General features: G+C 42.8%; 2 protein-coding genes across 2 annotated transcripts; one reads left to right on the forward strand and one right to left on the reverse strand.

Annotated features, from left to right (window-relative positions):
• The first annotated feature begins 1156 nt into the window (after positions 1-1156).
• Positions 1157-5821, forward strand: LOC121339803. Its single transcript, XM_041411894.1, has 7 exons — positions 1157-1235; positions 1534-1781; positions 2683-2742; positions 3360-3491; positions 4281-4427; positions 5241-5301; positions 5473-5821. Exons 1-7 carry the CDS (start codon positions 1157-1159, stop codon positions 5574-5576), a joined length of 831 nt encoding a protein of 276 aa, XP_041267828.1. The 3' UTR covers positions 5577-5821.
• A 6236-nt stretch (positions 5822-12057) lies between these two features.
• Positions 12058-20568, reverse strand: RAB33B (RAB33B, member RAS oncogene family). Its single transcript, XM_041412150.1, has 2 exons — positions 20267-20568; positions 12058-14976 (listed from the first exon to the last, which is right to left on the reverse strand). The coding sequence occupies exons 1-2, from the start codon at positions 20507-20509 to the stop codon at positions 14533-14535; spliced, it is 687 nt and encodes a 228-aa protein (XP_041268084.1). The 5' UTR covers positions 20510-20568; the 3' UTR covers positions 12058-14532.
• Between the last annotated feature and the right edge of the window lie 3080 nt (positions 20569-23648).

Genomic DNA, 23648 nt, shown 5'->3' on the forward strand with positions numbered 1-23648 from the left:
CACTGCAGACACAGCAGGACAGACTGACGCCCACTTTAATAGATCCTTCCTTGAGGGAGTTGTAGAGAGTGATGATCTCCCTGAACCTTCTCTTGAGACTGAACAACCCCAGCTCCCTCAAACATAACATGTGTTTTCTACACCTTTCATGAGCTTTCTTGCCCTTCTCTGGACAAAATCCAGCACCTCAAAATCCTTTTTTGAAGTGGATGGCACACAACTGAGTGCAACACTTGATGTGTGGCCTCATCAGTGCCAAGTAAGGGGGATGAGCACACACTTGCTCATTCTGTATCAACGGCACTCCCAAGCTCTTTTCCGTCGAGCAGCACAGGTTCTTTTGCTTTTTCCAACAGAGAGTGGGCGCCGATGCGCCAGGGGAACCTTTGCCTGTCAATCTAAAGAACTGGTCACGCTAGTCATTAACAATATGTATGGTGTTTCATGGAATTTTACAATCACAACATGGCTCAGATTGGGAGAGATCTTAGAGATTATCTAGTTCCACTCCCCAACCACGTGCAGGAACACCTTCTACTAGACCAGGTTACTCAAAACCCAATCCTGCCGGGCCTTCAACACTTTCAGGAATGTTGCATCCAGTAAGACCTCTGAGCAACCTGTGCCACCTTCCCCAACTCACAGTGTTGCAAATGTATGTCGTGTGAAGCGGCAGTTACAGAGGCAGGGGAGAGAGGAAAAAAAAAAAAAAAAAAGTCTAAAAAAGAAAAAAAAACCCAAAAAAAAAAAAAAAAACAAAAAAAAAAAAAAAGGCCCAGTGTTGTGGGGAAGGGAGGCTGGAAGGCCCAGTCCCGGCAGCCCCAGGGTGCCCGGGGCGGGGCGGCCGCTCCTGGCTGCAGGCGAGGCGGGAGGAGGAGCCCCGTCCCTGCGTGGGTCACGGCACGCCAAAGGGTCTCCCAGGCACGCCAAAGGGTCTCCCAGGCTCGCCGGCTTTTTTGACACAGGCTCAGAACTCCCTTCCCCGGACGCGGAGCAGGAGGTCTCCCGGCGCTGCCCGGGGAGCGCCGGCCGGGCCGGTGCCGCTGCAGGTGAGGGCGCGGCGGGCGCGGCCCTTCCCGGCCGGCGGGATCGGAATGGAACGGGGGGACACGGGAGACGGAGCTGGAGTTGGAGCCGCCCCGGGAGAGGGGCTGCGATGACCGGCAGCAGCCACGGGGAGTTATCGAGGCTCGGTGCTGGCTGTCCCAAGGGAGCAGTGGCGCCTTCCTGGAGAGGTGCGGAGCTTAACTTTCAGATGGGATAGAACCTGAGCACCCCCTGCGCCTCTGTGGGCACTGCTGCCCCTAAGGGAGACAGTCAGCGGTGGGGTCTGAGGTGACGATGGCGCATTCCGCTCCAGAACCGTAGGGAATGGTGTCGCAGTCACCTGGCACAAGCAGCCCCGGGGATCTCCCAAAAGGCCGCTTGCCTTCGGACACTAAGGAGTGAGCTCTGTGCTCCTGTCCCGGTGCTGCCGCCAGCCGATGCTCGCGGAGGGTTGATGATCCTGTCCCTTCTCTCTCTCCTGCCTAGGAAGAGCCGTTCTCCGACCCTGGAAGCCCTGGTGCAGCTCGCCAGTCTCCGTGTTCAGGGGTTTATGTGGGAATCAGAGCAGAATGGATCGGTATCGATATTTCATTTTTAACCAGAGGAACATAGTCGTACTGGGGATGTTCCAGATTGCCTTCAGCACCGTCTGTGTCACCAGTGGGTTCATAGATGGCATTTTCAGGACAGAGTCTCAGCTGGGCAAAACCAGAGCTCCAGTTTGGGCTGGCATGGTAAACTTCTGCTATATTTTCTATGCTTTGTTTTGCAGTGGGTTTTTTTTCCCCCACTGCTACCTACTAGTACTCATATTAGGGGTAGGAGGGAAGCCAAGATTTCTTGCCAGCTCTTCCCTTGTTTTATGCTTTGAACTCAATTAATAAAAGTTTCCTTGTAATGGTATAGACAGAAGAGTGCAAACAGACTTTCCTCTGAAGGAACTAAATTAAATACATTTCTGCTGGATAATGTAGAAAATGAGGCATAGTGACAATTGACAGGGTTTTTTTGCAGAAGCATAGTGACCACAGAGAGGCCACCAAAGATTAGGAGGGGAACACCTCATCCTCTGTTCAGGCAGATGAATATCTGTGTGCTGATCCCTGTCCCACAGCACAGTGCCCCTAATTTTGTTACTACAGAGAGGAGTGGGCAAGAGGTATCCCTGCTCCCTGGCTTTCAGCACCTTGATTTACCCTGCTGAGCCATTCTACAAGGAAATTACACTGAAGAGCTCTTTCCAGGCCAGAGGCTGCCTATTTCCTTTCATTAGTGTCTTTCTTTCCTTTACAAGATGCATATGGACTTGGCAAAGCAATGTGCATTTTTAGAACCTTAAATCACACTTATTCAATCAGTTTCATTATTTTACCCGACCCATAAAGCTCTGGTTAGCAGTAGCATGGCTGTGTGGGTAGAAAGTGGGCAAGATGCATGTCACCCATGTCCTGCATCCAGGAGATGCTGCAGAGGAAAACAGAAGAAATGAGCAATTCTCTTGCCATTTCTGATGCAGCAGTTACTCTGATCCGAACCTTGAAAATGCTTTTCATTATGTTTCATTACTCTGTAGCAGTTTATCTTCCCAATCTGATACTAGTCTCCCAAGCTACCATGTCCTTTTGTGCTCTGCAGGTGATGGGAGTCCCAGGCGTCCTGGCTTTGTTCTCCTCGCAGAGGAAGAATCCAGTTCTTGTAAGCTAGAGGGCAGATGGGTGTTTGTGTGTATGGGGCAGGGGCAAAATGTTGGGGCAATCAAAAACAGTTTGGTCCTCCTGCAGAATTAAGAGCTTATTTCTTTGAGTTATCTTCACAAAAGCTGCTGTCTTTATAACCAAGAGTAGGATGCAGTGTTACCTTGCTTTCTGCTGCAGCAGACAGGTACTGGGCTTAATAAAAAGCAAAACTCTGTAAAAAAATTTCATTTCAATGCTTTTCTTTTGGTGGTCCTTCATGCTGTTAAGCACTGTGCACACTAAAATTTGAAATGAGTTTAAGAAGTTTCCATTTCCTAGGTAGGTTTCTCCAGTCGTGTAAACTCCAAGGGAGGATATTATATGTAAATTAGAGATCTCTAAGGTAAATTCTTTAAGTAGCACCTCTTCAGGACTCAGCTGTAACTCAGAAACTCAATATGATGAAAACCTCTACTTCTCTGTGTTTGGCTTCTAAGTGACTATTGCTCCTGGGGATGCTGTAGTGTTATGGTAGGTCAAAGGCTACCATACAAGTTGTAATGCTTGTATTTGCCCAAGAACAGCTTTGATTCCTGCTCCCTTCTTTTTTCTCACTAAAATTCTCTGTCTGTCTAGGTGAATGTACTGATAATTTGTTCCATAATCTCTTGTGTTGCCATCTTCATTGTAATAGTTTATAGCTCCCTCACCCTGAGCTATGGTGAAGAGGAGGAGCTGAGTTCTGCCCCAGTCCATGTTATCCATACTGTAAGTATTCATATCATGATTATTACTGGGGAACATGCCACCCTTAATCTGCAAGCAGTGCCAGTGTGGCTTACAAACAGAACCAGACTTCTATGAGGGGTGACACTAGGTCAGGTTGGCTGCTTTTGTTTCTTAGTGCAAAGGGGTGGTGTGGGCTGAGCCATGAAAAGTACTGGTGCTGCTCAGGGAAGAGTGCTGAGAGTATCCCTGACCTGGTTTGAGAAAGTGGTTGCAAGGCTGGAATCTTTCCAACAAGCACCTCAGGTGATGAAATTACAGCAGTTACAGGTCACCTAGTTAAACTTGGTGGTAGTTCAAGTGTATCCTCCACAGTAAAGCAGTAGAGAAGGAATGAAGCCTTTTTGTATCTCCAGTCTACAAGCAATTGATTGCTGGGGGGGTAAAGACATTCTAGAGAGATGAAGCTGATAATTAGTTTATTGCAGGACAAATCAAAATGCCTGACTGCTATAAGGTGCAGTGCAGCAAGACAATGTTTCTCATATTCAGTTTGAAGAAGAGCGGCCATTCCTTAAGTTTTTACTCATTGTTAAACCCAGTGCCATTGCATAGCATCTCACATTTAATCAGCAGCCTTATTTCACTGTTGGCTCTATTTAAGGTTCATACTTGGTTTGTTTTTCAGAACACAAAAAAATCTTAAGTAACACTGACTATGAATCAATCTCCTATCATGCGATCACAGCATTCTTGCAGTCATTAGATTATTTTTTGGTGGAGAGTGTCACTTTTTGAATATGGCTTTACCGTCTCCTTTTATGTTTGCAGAGGTTCATACTCAATGAAGTTGTCAGGGGTGCTAACATAGCCATGCTGGCTGTATCCATCTGCAGTGCCTTTTGTGTGCTGGCCATGGCTTACTTGGGGTGCCGGAGTCTTCCATGCTGCTCCTGCTATGACAGTGTAACTGGGATGGTGAGTGAGTAGCCCAGGGCACAGGTTTATTTCTACTGAGTGTTGGTGGGAAGGGAAGAAACCTGGGAGAAGGTGTGTTTTTCTCCAGTAAACCTAGTCTGAGCTCCTACCTCAGTCATGCAGGGCTAATTCTAAGAAATTAAGTGGCATATTAGAAGGGTTTTATATTTCTTATATTTTTTCCTTTGAAGGAAAAAATGTCTATCTTATTTAAAGTCTCATGTAAGATCTAATATAAATTATCTCTGTTTTGCAAACCATTTGTGCTGAAGCTACTGTGGCCCTGTTTCCCATAAATTCCTGCTGTCCTCAAAAACTGTTCCTCTCATCTTTAAGCCACCAGTTGCTTCTGGTGCAGCATTACAAAGACTTACTGGTACTTACATGCTGGAACTTCAAATCCAGTAATAAAAGTATCTCCAATGCTGTGTGTGCCGTGTTGGGGTGCTGACATACGTAATTTACTCCTCATCTATAAGGACTCTGCCTCAAGTGGTGGGGCCCACAACATCTCTGCTAAGTGAGCTCAGTAAATAAATAAATACCAACTGCTTCTCTGCAAGAGCAATTCTGAATATGTGTTACTAAACATGTACATCCAACCATTTGGTTTGGTAAGGAATTAAAGGGTGTAGGCCACAAGGCAGCTGTTCCTGACTAAAGTCACTGAGTGGGTAACATGAGGCTGCTTTAAACTTTCAAACTAAAACATGTTAGGAGGCATGGACTGCACAGACTTTTAAAATAAGTTCAGGTGTATCTTCTTGAACGAATTTCCAGGTGAGGTATTTGATGGTGCTGTTTTTTCCGTAGGAATGGTTGCAGCCTAGTGAGGACCAAAATCAGTCTGTGGAAATGATTTGTGCTGTAGAAAGTGAGTAACTCTTTTGCCTCCATGTATCTGGATGATCACCAGGGATGAGAAAGGAACATCCTGAATAAGGTTTACATCCCAGGCCAAAATCCTGATAACCAAAAGGAACTCAGGATTTTGTGCAAACAGCTATACCATGTTTAATGGTTTTCGCTTTCTTTTCTCACACAGGCCCTGGGGGGAGAATTTTTAACTTCACAGATGGGTTTCCAGCCCAGGATGTAGATGCAGAAGAAGACACATCCAAACCTCCACCATTTATCAGAATGACTTGAAAAAGTGGCCAAACATTATGTTCAAATGTGGCAAGAGAGATGCAGTAAGTTCCTAATCTTAAAAGATCCTTATGGACTTTTCCTTGGCCATTTGAAAAACACACACAGAGTGAACTAGTGAATGCCCAGCACTGAGCAGAGATCACAGTGCAGAGGGAAACATCTGCAGCTGATTATGAACTTTCAGACTTCGTACAGTGAAAATACCTCATTGCTTCTGGAAAGTGACTGCATTTTTTAGTCTGGCTTTTGTACTTAAATCATGTCTTATTTCACTAGAATTCATAATGTAATTTATGTAGCAGTGCTAGCCTTAGGCATTTAAATATTAAATACAATTCCTTTTTCTTCAACTGCTGTCTTGATTTCTCCCTCTTACTGCATGAATTATTTGGATGATAATGAAGGATGCACTTCATCCTTGAGTTTCAGAGTGTTTTCCTTTTCTTCTTGGTAGGAATGGGGACAAGTAAAGTTTTTTATATGAAACCTTAATAGCACCATTCAGGTACCTCTGTCAAAATGTGGCTGCTGTGGGGCATATATGTGTCAGTACTATTAGCTTTAGCACTGACTTGTAACTATAAAGTGTGGCAGGAACTGGAGCTGCAATAGTTCCTTTTATGAAGTAACTTGAATACTCTAAATTTAGTTCAAGATTTCCTATTTCAACTTTGTAGATTGAAAGTTTGAAAGAAATCCTTATTTTAGGGCCTATTCTGCTAAAATTTATTACAGATCTAGAAAAAGTTTTTTTGTTGTATTTTCTCTAGACCGAGAAACTACAGCTTCCAGTCAGGTTCTGTCGTCTCCTGAAGTACATAGAATGCCCATATGTACTTTATGTTTCACTTTTGAAATGTCAAGTGTTTATCTTGCCTGCTGGCATTGAGCAGGGAGTGGTAGATGACTTAACCCTTGGTACAGATTAACACAGGATTTGAACAGGGCCTGGAAAATAAGTTCCTGTCTTGAGAAAGTGGGTAGTAGGATAAGTGATACATGATATGAGGCATGGAACTCCAGGAATGATCTCATATCAAACTTCTGTAATTGCAGCAAGTAAGGTGCCTTTCATGGTCCCAAGAGAAGAGTTCTTCTTGATTTATTTTTTTCTCTAAATACTGAAGTCCTTTTCATAATGCTGGTAAAGGGACTCCAATACCTAAATTGCTTTAAACCTAACAGGGTGGATTTAGATTAGATATTGGGAAGAAATTTTTTGCTGTGGGGGTGGTAACACACTGGCACAGATCGTCCAGAGAAGCTGTGTGACCTATCACTGAAAGCTCGAGGCCAGGTTGGATGGGGCTCTGTGCAGCCTGGTCCAGTGGAAGGTGTGCCTGCCTGTGGTAGAGGGGTGAGAACGAGATGATCTTTAAGGTCACTTCCAAACAATTCTGTGATTCTGTGCTAATTCTGCAAAGATGTTACACAGCTTTTTTTTTGTAATCCTCAACAGAGAAACACTCTTAGCCACATATTGAGGAAGTCCCAGTGAACTTTGGCACCCCTCTGTTTGTAAGGTGCTTGCCAAGTGTACCTGTTGCTGACTTTAACCATTAAAATTATTAATGTCTGGGAATATCTCAGATTGAGAAAGCAGCCCTAACCACCAGGCTCCCTCCACACCCCTTCTCAGGTCATATTGCTTCCACCACTGCCCAGCTTCAGCCAGGGAAGCTGTCCCCAGCTTTGGATCCTTGGGCCAGCAGCTTAACTTGGGCTTGCACGTCCTACTCTGGCAACTGGAGGCTTAATTATGTGCCACAGTAGCCAAATTCTTCCTGACTTTGGTTCTAAATACCTTCATTACCTTGCCTGCAGAGAGACATAATGGTTGAGGCTGGAAGGGATGTCTGGGGATCACCTAGTCCAATCCCATCCTATGCCAACCAAAACACAGCTGGTGTCTTGTTCATTTGAAGGTGTTAATATTTGAATTGCTTTAATATAATAATTCAAATGTGATTCAAAATGGGATGCTGTGCTCTTTCCTCTGAAATAGTGCCTGTCAACAGGCATCAAAGCACCCACTGTAACTGCTCTCCCTGTCCTCAGATGCTTCTGGCAGAGCTCCACACCATCTGCAATGAAATGCTGGGGAGTTTCCTCTTGTTTAACACAAACTGCTGTTCTTGTACATGAAAAGAAAGTCAGACACCCTCACAGGGTACTGGGCTCACTGATAGCTGAAAGCAGTGGCTCTGGTCAGTCTAAAACAGATTTTGAATTGCTACAATTTCATTGCTCAACCTCTGCATAATTTCTATGAGTTATGGTCCCATCCAGAAATGCTGTTCCATAACCAGTCCTTGCAGTGTGATGTACTGAGCATAATTTGACAGAATTTGTCTGCTGGTTGAACAGGGCAATTTGCTTTTACTCTGAGTGTGCAGAGCAACACATCACCAGTCCTTTTTCAAATGCTGTGCTGTTTCCAGTGGCTCAGGCAGATAATTCCTGGGATGAGGCTGGCAGTGCCACCATGGCTGCTGCAGGTCAGGTCCTCCTGGCACAGCTCTGGGACACAATCCAAGTGTGAAAGGCTTTGAAGGCCTTTGATATGGCATTAAGTGACAGGCGTGGCAGGTGAAACAGCCTTAGCTGTTTGTTGGTTCGGCTGTGAAACAGGCTTAGCAGCACATCCTGAAGCCATAGGGTGTAAAAGAGAAGTATGCTCTATATGCTGCTTCTGAATAAAAATGTATGCCATTGATTTATCAGCAGCTCTAAGATGGTTTATTTCTTACAGAGTCCTTCCAGTGATGCAACTATTGCAGGTCACTCATAAACAGATGATTTCAACAGGTTTTTCTACAAAAGTGGGGGTTTCCAGAAACATGACAGCTGCAGAATGTAAATTGGTGGAAACTGATTATCAGTTTAATGTTACTCCTCTTTGGTTAGTGTTGCAGAAAATGTATTTCTGACTGCAGTTTCCAGTGCTATATTTAGCAGCCCATTCCTCATGTGAGGTACAGTAACTTCCCAGAACCTGCCTGCATTTCCAGGGTTATTCCATGGCTTGTGTCACCCCCAGCTTTCACTGGTAGAAGTCAGGTGGCATTATGGACCCCCGTTATGGACCCAAGCATTTTGTGCTCACCTTGTGTCAGAATTGCTTGTATTAAGTCAAAACCAAGGCATTTACATCAAAAAAACTTCTTTACCTCAAGTAGGCTGAGACAAATATTACCCTGTTCCCTGACACACAGAACAAGGCACACAATACCCACGGGTGGATAAAGGCAAAGCCTGCCAGCCTCTCCATTAGAAGTGGCCAGAGTTAATCATCCAGCATAATCAGAAGGCTAATCAGGGAAGCTGATTCTGGAAGTTAATGTTCAACTAAGTGCAAAGAATTTTCTGAAGTCATTTCCCCAACAGAAGGGGCAGGAGGTGCAGAGGAGGAGGGAAAGAGGAGGGATCTTAATCGCGGTGAGGATCAGGGAATGCTTTCAGGCACTTATTTGGCAACAAGCCCATTTGGGTTTTTTTGGAGCTCCTCCCCTGTGCTGCTGAGCTGCTGGTGCTCAGGGTCATGGCAGCCTTTGCTGGGCACAAATGTGTTTCCCCTTTGCTGGCAAAAGGCAGTGAGAAAACAGGGGATACAAAGTCACAGTTGTATGTCTCCATAGCCCACCCTGTTTTTGCATGAAGCAACTGGAAATTGAAGTAAATCTTCACCTGGCCTAAAATACTTTGAGTGGGGAACACAATAGGTCTTGCTATTGTGTTGCCCCTGCCCTGCCCTGCCTTGTAGTTACAGCTTCAAAGTTAAGAAATGTGTGTTCTCTTCCATTGACTTGACATTTATGTCATCTTCATTTAAAATTACTTTGTTTCATGTTTCATCCTCTGGCTTCTGTCCTCTACATGTTTTTAACTACACTCATCACTTTCTTCTTTAGTCAATATTAGTTGTTATTACATGTTATGTTTATTGGTGGAACAGTACATGCAAATATTGCTAAGCCCTTGCTCCCCACCCAATAACCTGATTCAGGATGACAGATGGTGTTTTCAGTTTCCAAACTCTTTGCTCTCAGCATATCTTATAGCAGTTGATTCTGTGTTTCTAATTTTGTCTGATGCAGGCAGCCTCCCAACCCCAAATGACCCAAGTTTTTGCTTCATTCAGTGGTTCTTCACCCATAAAGCCTGAGAACTGGAGCCTTAAAGCAGACACTAGAGCTGGAATCCCACCAGTGTCATGTACCACACTTCAAAGAGTTGGAATTCCACACGGCACTCCCCCAAGTATTGGATCATGATGCAAAACTATGCATGCTATGGCAATGTGAATATACATGTTTTCTGGCCATCATTTTAGACATATGGAGAGAATATATCTTCTATATCTTTATTTACCCTCTACTCTCATCATGCATATAAAATGAAATGTACCTATTTAATGACAGATGAAAGTATTGAAATGAAAGATGAAAGTATTGAAATCAGCTCTTTCAGGTCAGATTCAATTTGACAAAAGCACTGTGAGCCTTGAAGCAAAAGACAAGGGCTGCCAGTATTTGTACTTTTAACGCCAGCATCACAGTGACTCAGATATTAGCTCAAAATTGAAGCTAGCATTCCAAGGTAGCCATGAAGGATCCACAGGAACTTGAAAACCCTCTCTGATTAGCACATGCTTTTCTGAATCTACAGCTAAATCTTTGGTTGCTGAAGCCAGAAGCTCTTCACTGTCTCTATTTTGAGTGTGTTAAAAATACCTTGAAGTAAATAGAAAAGCTGTTTCATGTATTTTAGGGTCAGTTTAGTATTTTCCTCTTTGTCTACCCTTCCTTAACTGAAGAAAGGTCTGAAGGACAGAGGACTATGAAGGGCAAGGAGCATCTCAAAGCCCCTGGAGCATTTAAAGTGTTTTCCTGTACAGGAGTGGGTGTGAAGGATGTGGGGATGATTGGGCTTCAGAGAGGATAAATGGTTTTCAAACACAGCTTCTGCTTTATGACTCCTGATTTACAGGCCCAGCAAGATGTTTTCAGCAGTAAATCACTAAGTATTTTCAGAAAGAGGGAGTTTAGCATATTGCTTCACACCAGACCTTTTTCTGCCTGTGACCTTTCCAAAGGGGCAGTGCAAACAGTAAAACATAATAATAGAACAGGAAGTACTGAGCTAAGATCAGGGTCTTATGACTCTTAGTTTTCATATGCTAAGAGCTTCACCCAGCCTGGCCTTGAACATTTCCGGGGATGGGCATCCATCCACGGGTGCTCTGGGCAACCTGTGACAGTGCCTCACCACCCTCAGAGGGAATAACATCTTCCTAATCAGAGCAACATATTTGTTAAATGCAGGCCAGGGAGACGATTGTGCTCTATTTTGGGAGTTTTTAATCACTGCATTGCTGGGAAATTTGTTTTCCATTAATGTCAAATGATTAGCTAAGGATTCAGTCATTTGTGATTCACATTAAGCAGTGATGATTCAGCAAGGCAGAAAACAATACATGTCAATAACATCCCCCAGGGACTGTGCATCTCAGGGAATGTCCCTAGATGACCAGTAGCTCTCACTTGCCTTTCTTTGAGCTTGGAAATAGCTTCCAGAACTACAAGGAGCTGCCTTCAGCACGAGCTTCTATTTGGCAGGTGGGAGCTGTACAGAGCCCAGTGAATCCCAGAACACCCCTGGAAACCAGCAACCATTCTTCCTCTCTCAATGCCTCTTCACAGCCCTCACTGATGATGCCATTCAGCTGGATAAATGAGGCCTCCTTTGAACACAGAGGAGGGAGAAAAAAAATCCCACATCCTCAAGAACAGTGGAATTTTTTGTGAGTCCTAGAATAATGACAAATCTAAAATCATAAATAACATTAGAAGTTGCCATTATTTCCACAGAAAAACTAGACTGCCATTTAAAAGTAATATTACTGTTACTTTAAAATAACATATGGCTCTACTTTTAGCTGGGAATTGCAATGTTAAGCATCAGTCAATGACCTCAAAAGTAGGACTGGGAAAAAAAAAAAAAAAAGAGTATTAGAATGATACATTCTGGTGAAGTGAAAATACTCACAGAGGGAACAAGAAATATGACTTTCAACAAATTGATAAAAAAAGTTAAAGAGGTTTCATTTCTGAACAAGATTAAACTAGAAGACAAGTAATGGAGAAGATTCCTTTAGGGTCTTGATTTACATCCAAAGGTCAGTAATTGCTATTTTTGTAACTGTTTTTTCACTTCCCATTCTTCTGGAATCTGAAATAAATACTGAACATGCCTCTGAATCATCAGGTGGGTGCTTCAGATGCCCCAAAATCACCCAGAGTCATTGCAAGAAAGCACTGACAGTAGTCCAAGTATTGTGACAGTCTTTTTTGTAAAAACTGTCACCCACACAGACAAAAACTAGAAACTCCTTTAACTCCTTCACAGCATTCTTTTAACTATATGGAATTATATTATAATTTCTATTATAATTATTGAAAACAAGTGGTAACAGTTTGTGGCAAAGCCCGTTTATTAGTTTTCTGGGACTGTGCCTTGCCTGCCCCCAACACATACAAAAGAACACAACTTTACAGTCTGGTAAAGTGAAAATACACATACAAAGTATTCAGTACTCTGATATCCATCCTGTGGGCAAAACATCACCACTGAAAGCCAGGGAGCAACACTGAATCCTGCATTACTGACCACACTGCCTCCATGGCAGAACCATTAAAATATGCTTTGTGCTGAACATGGAATTACACACTTGAACACCATTTGCACACAATTTTCATTACATGAGAGCCCTTATTTACAAGTTATGGTAACTCAAATAAAACTTAACAGGTGTTTCAGATAAAATTTAACAGTAACACTGCAGCTACATGATTCTCTTTCCCCAACCCCCAACCTGACTGACTTTAAAATTCTTAATTCTGGGATATTTTTATTAAAAACAAACAAACAAATAAAACAAACAAACGAAAACCCAAACCAAACCAAACAAACCATGAAAACTTGCTGACATATTTAGTATACAAATAATTAAGAAGGATCCTTCTCAGAAAAAGGATTAAGGACATGACTGAAAAACAATCTGTCCGACAGGACTGTAAACCATATTTACTTAACATAGTATAAATATCAATTTAAGATCAATCAATTTCTTAAAGAAATCATTAAGGACACTAGTGTTAAAAAGGTGTTTGTTTCTGAAACAACTGTAAATTCTAGTCCTGTAAGGTTTAGAGTGAATACAAAAGCTTCCTTTTACAAATGTTTCTTAAGCAAAAATACTGTCACAATTGAAGCAGCTTTATACAGGAAAAAGTACTACCTTTTGTTTAGATTCTTTTTAAAATCTTAATCATATAAGACCAAATTAAATGCTCTTTCAAAATCTAGAAAAAAGTCAATGCATTTTTTTCTGTACAAGTTGCAATGAAACTACATCTTAAGAATTGTAATAGTTCACAAAATAACAGGTATCTTGTTTCAGTAATTTGTTTCTAATGTGATCATTAGGGTGGCAGCTTCTGAACTAGCCCTGCCATTGAGTTTCCAGTAAGCAACACATGCTACACATTACCAATTAAAAAAAATCTTCTTTATACTTCAAAAACTAAATCACAAAACATTGTTTGACATGGCACATGAATGAAGTCATAGATTGCATTCTATGGCTTACATTTAACTTTATGCAACTATGTGTAACTTAGCACCATTTTTATTATGAAACTTGATCTTCAGATAGAACTGAAAAAAAGCAGTTGCAACTATGAGAACACAGAAAAAAGTTGTCCAAGAGGAAGAATTTCCCACATCTAACCCCTACTAGCTCACATTAGTAATGCCAAGGATGCCCTACATACAGTCACACCATTATACATGCAGGTTTTCCCTCAAAAATCTGTAACAGATGATGCAGTTGGTAGATTTACTCCATATTTCAAGACCCAATTTAGTTTGTGTTTGGAAACATTTTAAGCACGTACCATATTACTAAGCATTCCCATTCCTGAAATATGTTATCAAGTGCTTTTCAAGATATATCAGAAGCACTCATGATCTCTTCAAGCCCTGCAAACCTCATCTTTGAAAAGCAGTATGCTTTTACCTAATTCACCCCATCTTTTACATACTCAATTGTTTTACTCAACTCAAATACAGCACATTCAGAAATATATAATTTAATTTTAGTAAGATCAGAGGACTTATGGACAGGTAGAGTCTCAATTTTACCCCAAATCCTGCGCTACAGTACTTTCCACAATATTAGTTAACATAACATAGTTTGGTATCACATGCTAATTATGAAAAATTAATGAAGTTTTAAGTATCAAATAACTGTCTAGAGGTAGGGAGGGAGAAGTTAGTTAATTCCATTACCACTGCCATGAAGAAGCAGACCAAATTCATAGTGGAGGGACAGGCCAAAACCTAACAATGTGCACTGACATTGGCAGCCCAAACTTTGACAGACCTGGGTATTTTTGCTTTTATAATAAAAAGGTACCTGCTTTCTAATTTTCTACTACTCACCTAATATTCCTTCATATGCCAAAAATCTCTCCAGTTGCTGACCCAAAACCCAAGTTCCCTGGCTGTCACAAAAGGCTCTTTCTACTGCATTATTCCAACACAAGTAGCAACCAAATGTATTAGTAAACTGGCACGCTAGTTACAATCTTACCACAAGTGATGAGAACAACCTCAGGCAGCAAGAGCTCAACTAGGATTGCTTTGTCAAAACTTGACAAAGTATGTTCCTGTATATTTATAGTGAAACTCTAGTAATTTTTGAAGTACAATTACAAAAGTGCAAGAACATAAGATGGGCACATCTACACCAGAAAAAATTAAAATAAAAACCACATTAAAGTGCCAAAGAGATTTGCTATAGTTGCTACCAAAACCTATGACTTTGCCAAAGATCATAATTTTGAAGCACTTGCAAACAAGACAAGGTGATAACAAGTGACAATGCGACCTAACACCAGCAGGATGTGATAGGTTTTGGTTCAGGCTTTATATGTATTTCATCATGATCTGGGGGTTGACTAAGCATTAATGGCTTGTGGCTTTTAAGCTTGTGAGCCAGTGTCATGAATATAGCCTCCACATGGTCATTGTCATTGGGGTTCTTGGCAGAGGTTTCAAACAATGGCATACTGTGAGTGTCAGCAAACTTCTGGGCCAGGTCCGTGGGCACCTGAATATCGCTTCTCAGGTCACATTTATTTCCAACCAGAATCCGTGGTATATCACTGGCAAGCAGGTGCTGTTTGCATTCCTCTATCCAGGACGGCAGGCTGTGGAAACTGGCAATGTTTGTCATATCATACACAAACACCACAGCATGGACATTCCTGTAGTAGTGCTGCACCATGCTCTTCCTGAAGCGCTCCTGGCCTGCAGTATCCCATAGCTGTATCTGAAAACAGAATGCGAAGGAGAGGAAAAAATGTTTTATTACTCATCTTGGGAAATAACACAAATTACCTGCAGCACAAGAGTTACATGACCACAGAAATCGACTCTTCTGAATTAATCATATTAACAAGTTGGTGCTGAAGAAAACCGTTGCATTCACACAATTTCAGAAGCTTTAACTTTCAAAGGTGCTCAAAAGTGAGGCCAAGAGGAATGATGACACTTGAGAGAAACTACGAATTTCTCAAAGTTTATTGAAGCCTGTATTTTTAAAGATTTTTATAAAAATAAATCCTGAAGCCTTAGCAATAGCACTTTCCTTTGAAAATTAAGGAAGTGTTACTTCCCAATACAACCCTCAGCTGACATGATTTTTGTTACTGCCAAAAATAATCTCATCTTCCCCAAAAATTTGTTGTTAGCATGATGTCAACTGCCATGTAAAAGCAGGAAGAAATCAAACCATGCTTGATTTCAACATTACCAACAAAAACAGGAAAAATAAATCTTTCTTTGCAGTGTGTTGGAATCAAACCCTCCTCCAATGAACATCTAACTTGCTTATTTAGTGCTTTAACTGGGACCATACTATGGTTTGTAGTATCAAGGCATGCATTTAAAAATAAAAAAATAAAGGAAAAGTATAAACCTCCTGTTAACTTAACAATGTGACTATCATTTCCAGGTACATACTATTCTGTCCAAACCAGACTGAACATAGGTGCTAAATCATAGTCAGAATAGAAAGACATTCACAAGACATTCAAATTTCTGGGGTCCAGACTGAAACAAAATAAAACAAAACAAAACAAGCTTTGTAGCACCAGCAGATGTAAGCAACAGCTAATAGAAATCTTAAATACATTGATCATCTTGTGTAATGGAAGCCTGGAGTCCCCAGACATGTAGAGAATGTTACAGAATTGTTGACAGTAATGTTTACACAAACTTGCTCTTCAGGAGATAAGAAATGCAGCACCTTCACCTACAACACCACATTACCTGTACACTGTCAGAAATATACTGGTGTGTGGCTCTATCACACACACCTTAGTGATAATGAAACATCTGAAAGACATTTGATTTTTTGGGAAAAAGCTGCCCTAGCTCCTTGTCTGTTTTGTACAGCTGATTGCTAATGGCTGAGGCAGTTTGATTAGTACTTCGACTTTTGAGCAGAAAGTTTTTTCTCCCTGGGAGTGAAAGGAGTTTTCCTTGAGACTCAGAACTCAAGGAATACTAAATGTTGTGCAGACAATGAAGATAAATTTGAAATTTAATCTGTTCTCATGAAAGTCATAGCCACTATGCAATTGTTGAAATTGTTCTCCCATTACCACAGCTCAGCCCTCCTTTGATCCAAATGGCTCAGTAAAACTTTTTTAGAAATTGCAAATATCTTGAAAGCTGTCTTGTTTACCACTTTAACCAGTGACGTTTTATATTAGAAAAAAGGAAGCCCAAGTGCAAGGGAAATCTGCTAAGAGCAAGAAGATGCATCAGTGACAGAGAGGACTACAGCATCACAAAAATTGTTTTGAAAGCTACAACAGTAGCAGAAATGCAGTGAAACTGAATAGAAGCAGATGCAAAGTCTTGATACCAGTGACTGACAAGAAGGACTTTTTCTTTAAGCACAGTGTTCATCAGATTGGAAATTATTAAAATGGATGACAACCCAGATCCACGAGTCAATCACAGAATGTTATGAATCAGTCATGTAACAGACTAAAGAAAAAAGAGTAAAAGATGTTTCAGATGCTGTGACTTTTTCTGCAGTTTTATGTTCAATCCTTATCATCCATCCTCAAAAAAACCTCAGACTAGAGCAGGTGGGAATGGCAGCTACTGGTTCCAACAGGGGAACTGAGAATTTCCATGAGAACACCAAAGCAGCTTGGCTTTTGTAGCCTAGTCCAGTTCTCTGCAGCTTTTCATCCAGACACTCAGAAAGACCTGTGTGCTGCTTCTGAAAGGGTCATTGGATTGTTAGGAAAAGCAAGGCAAGTTGCCCTGGCTCTGATCCCATGAAATGGTACTCAGTTGCAACCTGTCTCATTTTAGAGTAAACCTGCATTTCCAACTTTCTGAAAATCTTACCTTTACTATTCCCCACATAAATCCCCTCTTTTTGCCAATGGTATTACACTCCACACACAACTGACAACATCTCCATGAGTCTACACAATTGGACTAAACAGGCACCTAAGTTTGGGTAAGATTCAGTCAGACAACCAAGTGAGACACACTTCCAGTTTTCTGCACTTATAAAACATCATGAAGTCAGGAGACTCATATAAAATGCTCACAAATTTGAGAAATTAGAGGAAAAAGAAGTGCAGACTGAAACAATCCTATGTATGGACAATATTATGTTAACGATATTATGTTAATCATATAGATAATCTTGGAAAATGCAATATCAAATTAATTTAAGGAGGGAGTACATTTTCACAGGCAGCTGTGAGCTTACAATTCTCTCCTCAGCTTACTCACAGAGCAGAAATCAGTCATGCTTCAGTCAAGCAGAGATCTGCATGTCTTGGGTAAAGATGGGGAAATTAAATTAAAGGTTTACATAACTTGCAAGTGAAGCTTAAACTACAGCTTGCCCAAAATTCATTTACATGCAGCATTCAAGGTTGAAGGGCATTATCAACTGAGTCATTTACACTGAGAGGTAAATCTTTTCCCAATGTTGAAAACTACACACTTCTGAAGTTTCTTTTTTTTTCTTGTTCAAGGTGAACTTGAGGAAATGGGTCTATTTCTGCCTCTCACCCCAAATATTTTCTCTTCTGAAAAACAACACTGAAAATGTTCATGTTAATGGATGTGCACTGATGAAGTAACATTAAGATTACTATTTCATTGTTAGTCCAGTAACACCCATCTTCAGGGGACCACAGTTTTTATAACGGCCCTTTAAAATATGCAGTTTGAGTATTTGGTTTAACAGCATAATTCAGCTAATAAAACTGTACAGAATCACTTGGTCACATTCCCCAGGAAAGACAAATGGTGTAAAAAGTATTAAATACGCTGACTCAGCTATCACACCCCACCTTCTGATTCTGTTTTGTGAATCCAGAAAGGCTCTTTTCTAAACAAGGACTCACTCTGTATGTGTGGTTTATAACACACTGATGAAAACATAACTGGCCTTGTTGCTATGTCTCCTTTAAAAAGACATGGGAGAAAACATGGAATAGCTCAAAGGTACAGAACGTGATGTTTGGACTTTCTTATTTGAATTTCATTTGTGTTTTGCTCTCTTAATATAGGTCAGTGAAGACTGACATCATTGTTTTCTTCAATTTTCAACGCTTAGATAACTTGAGGAAGAGGAAAATTTAGAAGGCAGCAAATCCATTTGTTGAAAGTTTTAATTTACTCATCACATTTAGGCATCAGTGTTTGATATGAAGCTGTCAGCCTGCTGTACAAGGAATACATACATAGTCGTTCCTATGTCTTGGAATGCTACACAATTGCTGTGTGGGAGACCGTCAGGGAGAAGAACTGTGCTTGTGTTCCTGCCAATGACACAGCACTTTTCCAGCTGTGAAGGAAACAGTTACTGCTGCAGCAGCACAAGAAAGAACTATCCAGCTGGCTGGGGGAAGGGAGAAGACACTACTTTATAACCTACTTTGATGGAAGAGGAAAAATTCCCTTCAGGGCACAGCAAGGACTACAATAATTTAGTTCATCAGAGCTCCTCTCTCGTGGTTCAATTGGTGCTGCTGGAGCTGACTGCTACATGTGAGAAAGGTGAAGAGCAGTGAGAGAAGCTGCCAAAACCACCCAAAATCAGTTCAAACTTGACAACACTCCCACTAAGAACCAGGGTCCTGGCCATAAAGATAACATTTATTCCTTTAATGCTGCAACAGAACTTGCACAAAACAATGTGTCTCAGACAAACCCCCTTCACTTCTCCACCTTTCTCAACCAGAACTGGTTTCTTTTACAGATAACACTCTCAAAAATGCAGCAAAAAAATCTACAGAAACATATATATCAGAATGGCACAATAACCTATGTGAAGCATCTAAGAGCTGTGGATTATGCTATGTTCTTCACTTCTCTCCAACAAAGGTCAGGCATCATTCAGATGTGATGAAAATGCCAGCGAATAAGATAGTGCTGACAGGACAATATCCCTCAGGAGGTCTCTCCTCTGTCTGGACAAAGGAGTACAAAATTTCAGCTCTCAGAGAAATTCTAGTCAGTGATTTTACTAAACAAACAAACAAACAAACAAAACCAACAACAACAACCAGCAAAAAAAAAACAAAAAACAATGCCAAACCACCACCAAAAACTCCTATTCACCTTTCTTTTTTAGTTGAAAAAGGATATGAGATAAAAATCCCTCAAGAGCAGGAAAGCAAATTGGCTCTCCTATTCTTATATGTCCTCCACAATTTCTTTAGTCAGTAAATAAGCAAGGAAAAAGTATAACTTTCAGCTACATAACTGTAAGCTGTAGTTATAAGTCCTGATGAGAATAAATGCCCAAGTACGAGCTCAATACTACTGTTAACTTCCTTTTTCTGCACAACTGACCTTTCCTCATAGAAACAAACTGTAATACAGAAGCAGATGGGGATTCCGATTAAAACCATGTCAGTAAACAAACTGCATCTGTAAGCTGTTACAGAGTATTCTGCAAATGATGCTTACAATCATCACACAGCAAACTTAACAGAATCCTAAAAATTAGAAGTTGAAACACACTGCTCAATACTGAATATTCAATTTCCTAATATTTTTAACGCAAAATGATCATAACAGTGGCACCTACATAGCCCTCCAGTGTTGAAGGTTAAAACAACTGTGGTGTCCGATGAACAAAGATGCAGAATTTCTCGGAGGCAAAACGCTGCCGATAACAAGCACAAGACTAAGCTACTGCTAAGTGATCTATATACAAGTCCACTGTCAGGATAAATTACTGATCAGCATTTGACAACAGACGCGAGAAAGCCTGGCCTACGGCAGGAACAGGTTCACCATCCCAGAAACCTACACCGTGACTATCTTTACAACAGGAGCAAGGCCACACAGCGGAACAGTTTCAGGGCAGACCCAGCCGCGGCTGCAGGCGACGCGACCCCGCCGATTTGAGCTCCTGGGCTGCGGCGGTGACGGAGCCCTGCCAGCGCTGCGGCCCGCGCATCCCGCTCTCCCGGCCGCTGGAGCACTGCGCCAGGCGCTGCCCCTCCGCCCGCCGCCCCCTCAGCCCGGGCCGCTCCGGGGCTGTCCCGGGCCGGGCCCCGGGGTACCTTGATGCGCTCGCCGTCGATGGTGACGGCCCTCTCGCGGAAGTCCACGCCGATGGTGGCCTCGGTGCGCTGCGGAAAGCGGCCGGCGCAGAAGCGGTAGGTGAGGCACGTCTTGCCCACGTTGGAGTCCCCGATGACGATGATCTTGAAGATGCGCGAGCGGGCGGGGGGCAACGTGCCGGGGAACGCCCCGGAGCCCGTCAGGCTCAGCTCCAGCGAGGACTCCAACTCTCCCGCCGCCATCGCGGCCCCGGGGCGGAGCCGCCGCCCGCCCACGGCACGCGACGCGTCGCGGCCCCACCGCGGGCCGGTCTCGCGAGAGCGCGGTGGTCGATCCCCGCGGGCAGGGCCCGCGCGCGCGCCAGCGCGTGCGTGGCCGCTCGGGCGGCAGGGGGCGCTGCGCGCGCGGCGCTGAGGGAGCGGGAGCGGGAGCCGCTCGGGAATCTCCGAGCCGCGGGAACGGCCGGAAATAGCCGGGACCGCGGCGGGCAGGGGCATCCCGCACCTGTCTGGATGTCGCGAAATTTGGAATCTGTAAGATTTTCTTGCGAATGGTTGTTTGATTTTTGTCTGCTTTCCAGCCTAATCAATGAGAAGGGAGACTGAGCCTGTGAAACAGCTGCCAGGAAGCTCTAAGCGATGGCCAGTGCGCCAAAAACAAATTATTTGTTGGTGGAAATGCCTTGTAAGGGTTTGGGGCTGGACAGGCTTCAATGTTCTCAGACCCAGGGGAGGTTAACAAAGCTGGGCAAGAAGGACGGACCACTGTGGACAAAGTGGATGTCCCATAGTGAGTTGTAACTAATGATCCCTTTGCTAAAATGTATAAATAGTAAAAGTTCTGAGAGTTGGGATACTTGATCTGTTGAATATCATGGAGCACCAGGTTTAAGCAATCTGAAACAGATCATGAGTAGTTTCTCTTGAGTAGTTATTGGCTTGTTGGACAGGAGGTAACAAATCCAGTGTTTGCAGACAACATGGTGTCAGACACTGAAATAATTCATGCCTAAACATTGATACCAAGTTTTGCTCATTATAACAAAAACTGTATAAAGAAGCTACAACCAAAGAAGTCTCCCTGAAGGTACCTGACTGGGACTTTGGACTGAAAGTCGAACTGCTGAGATTAGATAAAGGGAAAACCCATTCTCCAATTACCTGAAGCAAACAATTTGACAAGGAAAAGAATGTGAGCCAAACCAGCTGCTGTGCTAAGAATCATCTCTGGCTTGCTTCAGGGTGGGGGAGGCCGTAGCCCACAGACCCCTTCGCTGGGAGCAGGTTTGCCCAGATTTGACCCCAAGAAAGGTGGGGGGAGGAAGTTTGGGTGTTCAGGGGCAGGGAACCCATCCCCCCTTACACAACCTGGTTGTGGAATCGAATCCCCAGTGGGACACTCCCATGAGAGGAGCTGAAGGGGTGCCTTAATCCAGCAAAGACCTCCGAGTGACCCGAATGACCCTGGAGTCATTCCTGAAGCCTGGCACCACAGGACTGCAGGTGATGCCACAAACCCAGAGTCTCTTGTAAGGGACAATGGCAAACTCCCCCCGACCCCCACCCTTAAGGGAGGTGCCTAGGTTTTCCTACCTGGCCTGAGCATGTATTGACCCATGAGATTCTGTGCTTTTTGGGGGCACCTTTACCACAAAGAAGACCAGCTGGAGAGGATCATTGTTGGGATCCACAGAGTGGTGACATTTACTATATTGTGTCCTTGTTGCTCTCTTTCTGTGCCCCCCACCTATTTTCCATTTCTTTCTCCCATATTTGCTATCAAATAAAACCCATACTGTTGTCACTGGCATATGGTTTCCTTTGCATCTTAATTCGGGCAGAGGCATTTCTAAGAACCTTAGTAACGGGATCCTGACACATAGGGAGCATCCACAGGGAATTGCATTTTTGAGGTATTTGAGAGGTATTTGATATTTTGAGATATTTGCATTGATATATATACTCAAAAGGCCTGGAGTCAGAAGGAAGACTGTAGGAGCAGCTGGGGATCAGGACAGTCGGGACAGATGGAGACGAGAGATCTCTGAAGCCAGGTCTTGGGACTTGTGGTTTATTGCAGAGGGCGTGGGTGCAGGGGCTCTGCTTGGAGCTGCCAGCCAAAGCTCAGAGCAGGCCCCAATGAGAGAGAGAAAGAGAGTGGTAGAGAGAGAGAATTAAGAGAATGAACGAATGGTTCTTGTTACAATACAATAAATCTCCTTCTGGGTTGAATATTCTAATTCTTACTAACCAGTCTAAGTTACAAGATACAAATCCTATAGCATTTACATACAGCCTATAAGAATCATTACATTACCATACTGTGTTACATTTTAAACCCTAAAAACTACTCTTTGGATGCCTTGTGCCAAGCTACTGGGGTCTGCTCTGACCCTTGGACCTGTCTGCAAGCAGAGGGTATTGTTTCATCAAAAGGGGATTACCTTCAGCCGGCCATACCATTGTTTTCCAGTTGTTCAGTAACTAAGGTATCTCAAAGCTTGCTTTCATTTCAATCTGCCTTATAGTTTCCATATTCTTAAAATCTTTTGCCAGGCAATCATATTTTTAAGGCTTTCCTGTTTCATCTTCCCCAACACAAGACCAAGAGTGTGAGGGCTTGTTTGTAATTGCAGGGAGGGATTTCTGTGATGATGTTGTGACTCAACCTGTGATGTGATACTGCAGCCCGCACTCCCCTCTCAGTCGTGCCAATGCTGTACAACCCCAGCTCCCTCATCCTCCCCTCACAGGAGAGGTGATCCAGTCCTTTTATAACTTCATAAACCTCCTGGACCTGCTCCTGGAGCTCCATGTCTCAGTTGTCCTGAGGAGCCCAGAACTGGACACAGTACTCCAGGTGTGGCTCACCGGGACTAAGTAAAAGGCCAGCAGCACTGTGCTCCAGCCTGACTGTGCTACTGCTGCCATTTACAGTCAATAAGCAAATTATGCCTGGCAGGGAAGGACACTAGAATCAGAAAGGATTGATCTCTCTCTCAAGAAGGAAAGTGTGGCATTGCCCTAACAATCTGTTAACTCACCAAGGGAATCAACACAGGTGAGAGGAAAGATACACACATTAAGTCTAAGCAATGCCCACCGGCAAAATTTTTTTAAGAGTTTAACCCCTACACTGAAAAGCAAATGTAGATTACAGTAGTTGAGAGAACTGTTACCCTAACAGGGGCTTTATAAACTGATAGCTGGGCCAGAATTCCTAAGGTTTAGATCAGATATCTAATAATAGCCTTTGGGAGTCCTCCTCTTTACATTGCTACGTGTGCTCCTGACCACTTGGGGTTTCTGCCTGCACAGATAATAAATGATCCTGAGATCCTAAAGATCATCTGTCATGTGGTTGAAGGACATTGCTTTGAGC

Source organism: Onychostruthus taczanowskii, unplaced genomic scaffold (assembly GCF_017590055.1).
Source record: "Onychostruthus taczanowskii isolate IOZ18803 unplaced genomic scaffold, ASM1759005v1 scaffold38, whole genome shotgun sequence".
Taxonomy (NCBI): Eukaryota; Metazoa; Chordata; class Aves; order Passeriformes; family Passeridae; genus Onychostruthus; species Onychostruthus taczanowskii.

What these genes read in the sequence shown, in the direction of transcription:
- RAB33B (XM_041412150.1), bottom strand. Translation starts at nt 20,509, where the DNA reads ATGGCGGCGGGAGAGTTGGAGTCCTCGCTGGAGCTGAGCCTGACGGGC. An exon ending in TCGACGGCGAGCGCATCAAG is followed by an intron (nt 14,977 to 20,266) that starts GTACCCCGGGGC and finishes TTCTGTTTTCAG; the next exon opens with ATACAGCTATGGGATACTGC.
- LOC121339803 (XM_041411894.1), top strand. Translation starts at nt 1,157, where the DNA reads ATGACCGGCAGCAGCCACGGGGAGTTATCGAGGCTCGGTGCTGGCTGT. An exon ending in CAGTCCATGTTATCCATACT is followed by an intron (nt 3,492 to 4,280) that starts GTAAGTATTCAT and finishes TTATGTTTGCAG; the next exon opens with AGGTTCATACTCAATGAAGT. An exon ending in ATGACAGTGTAACTGGGATG is followed by an intron (nt 4,428 to 5,240) that starts GTGAGTGAGTAG and finishes TTTTTTCCGTAG; the next exon opens with GAATGGTTGCAGCCTAGTGA.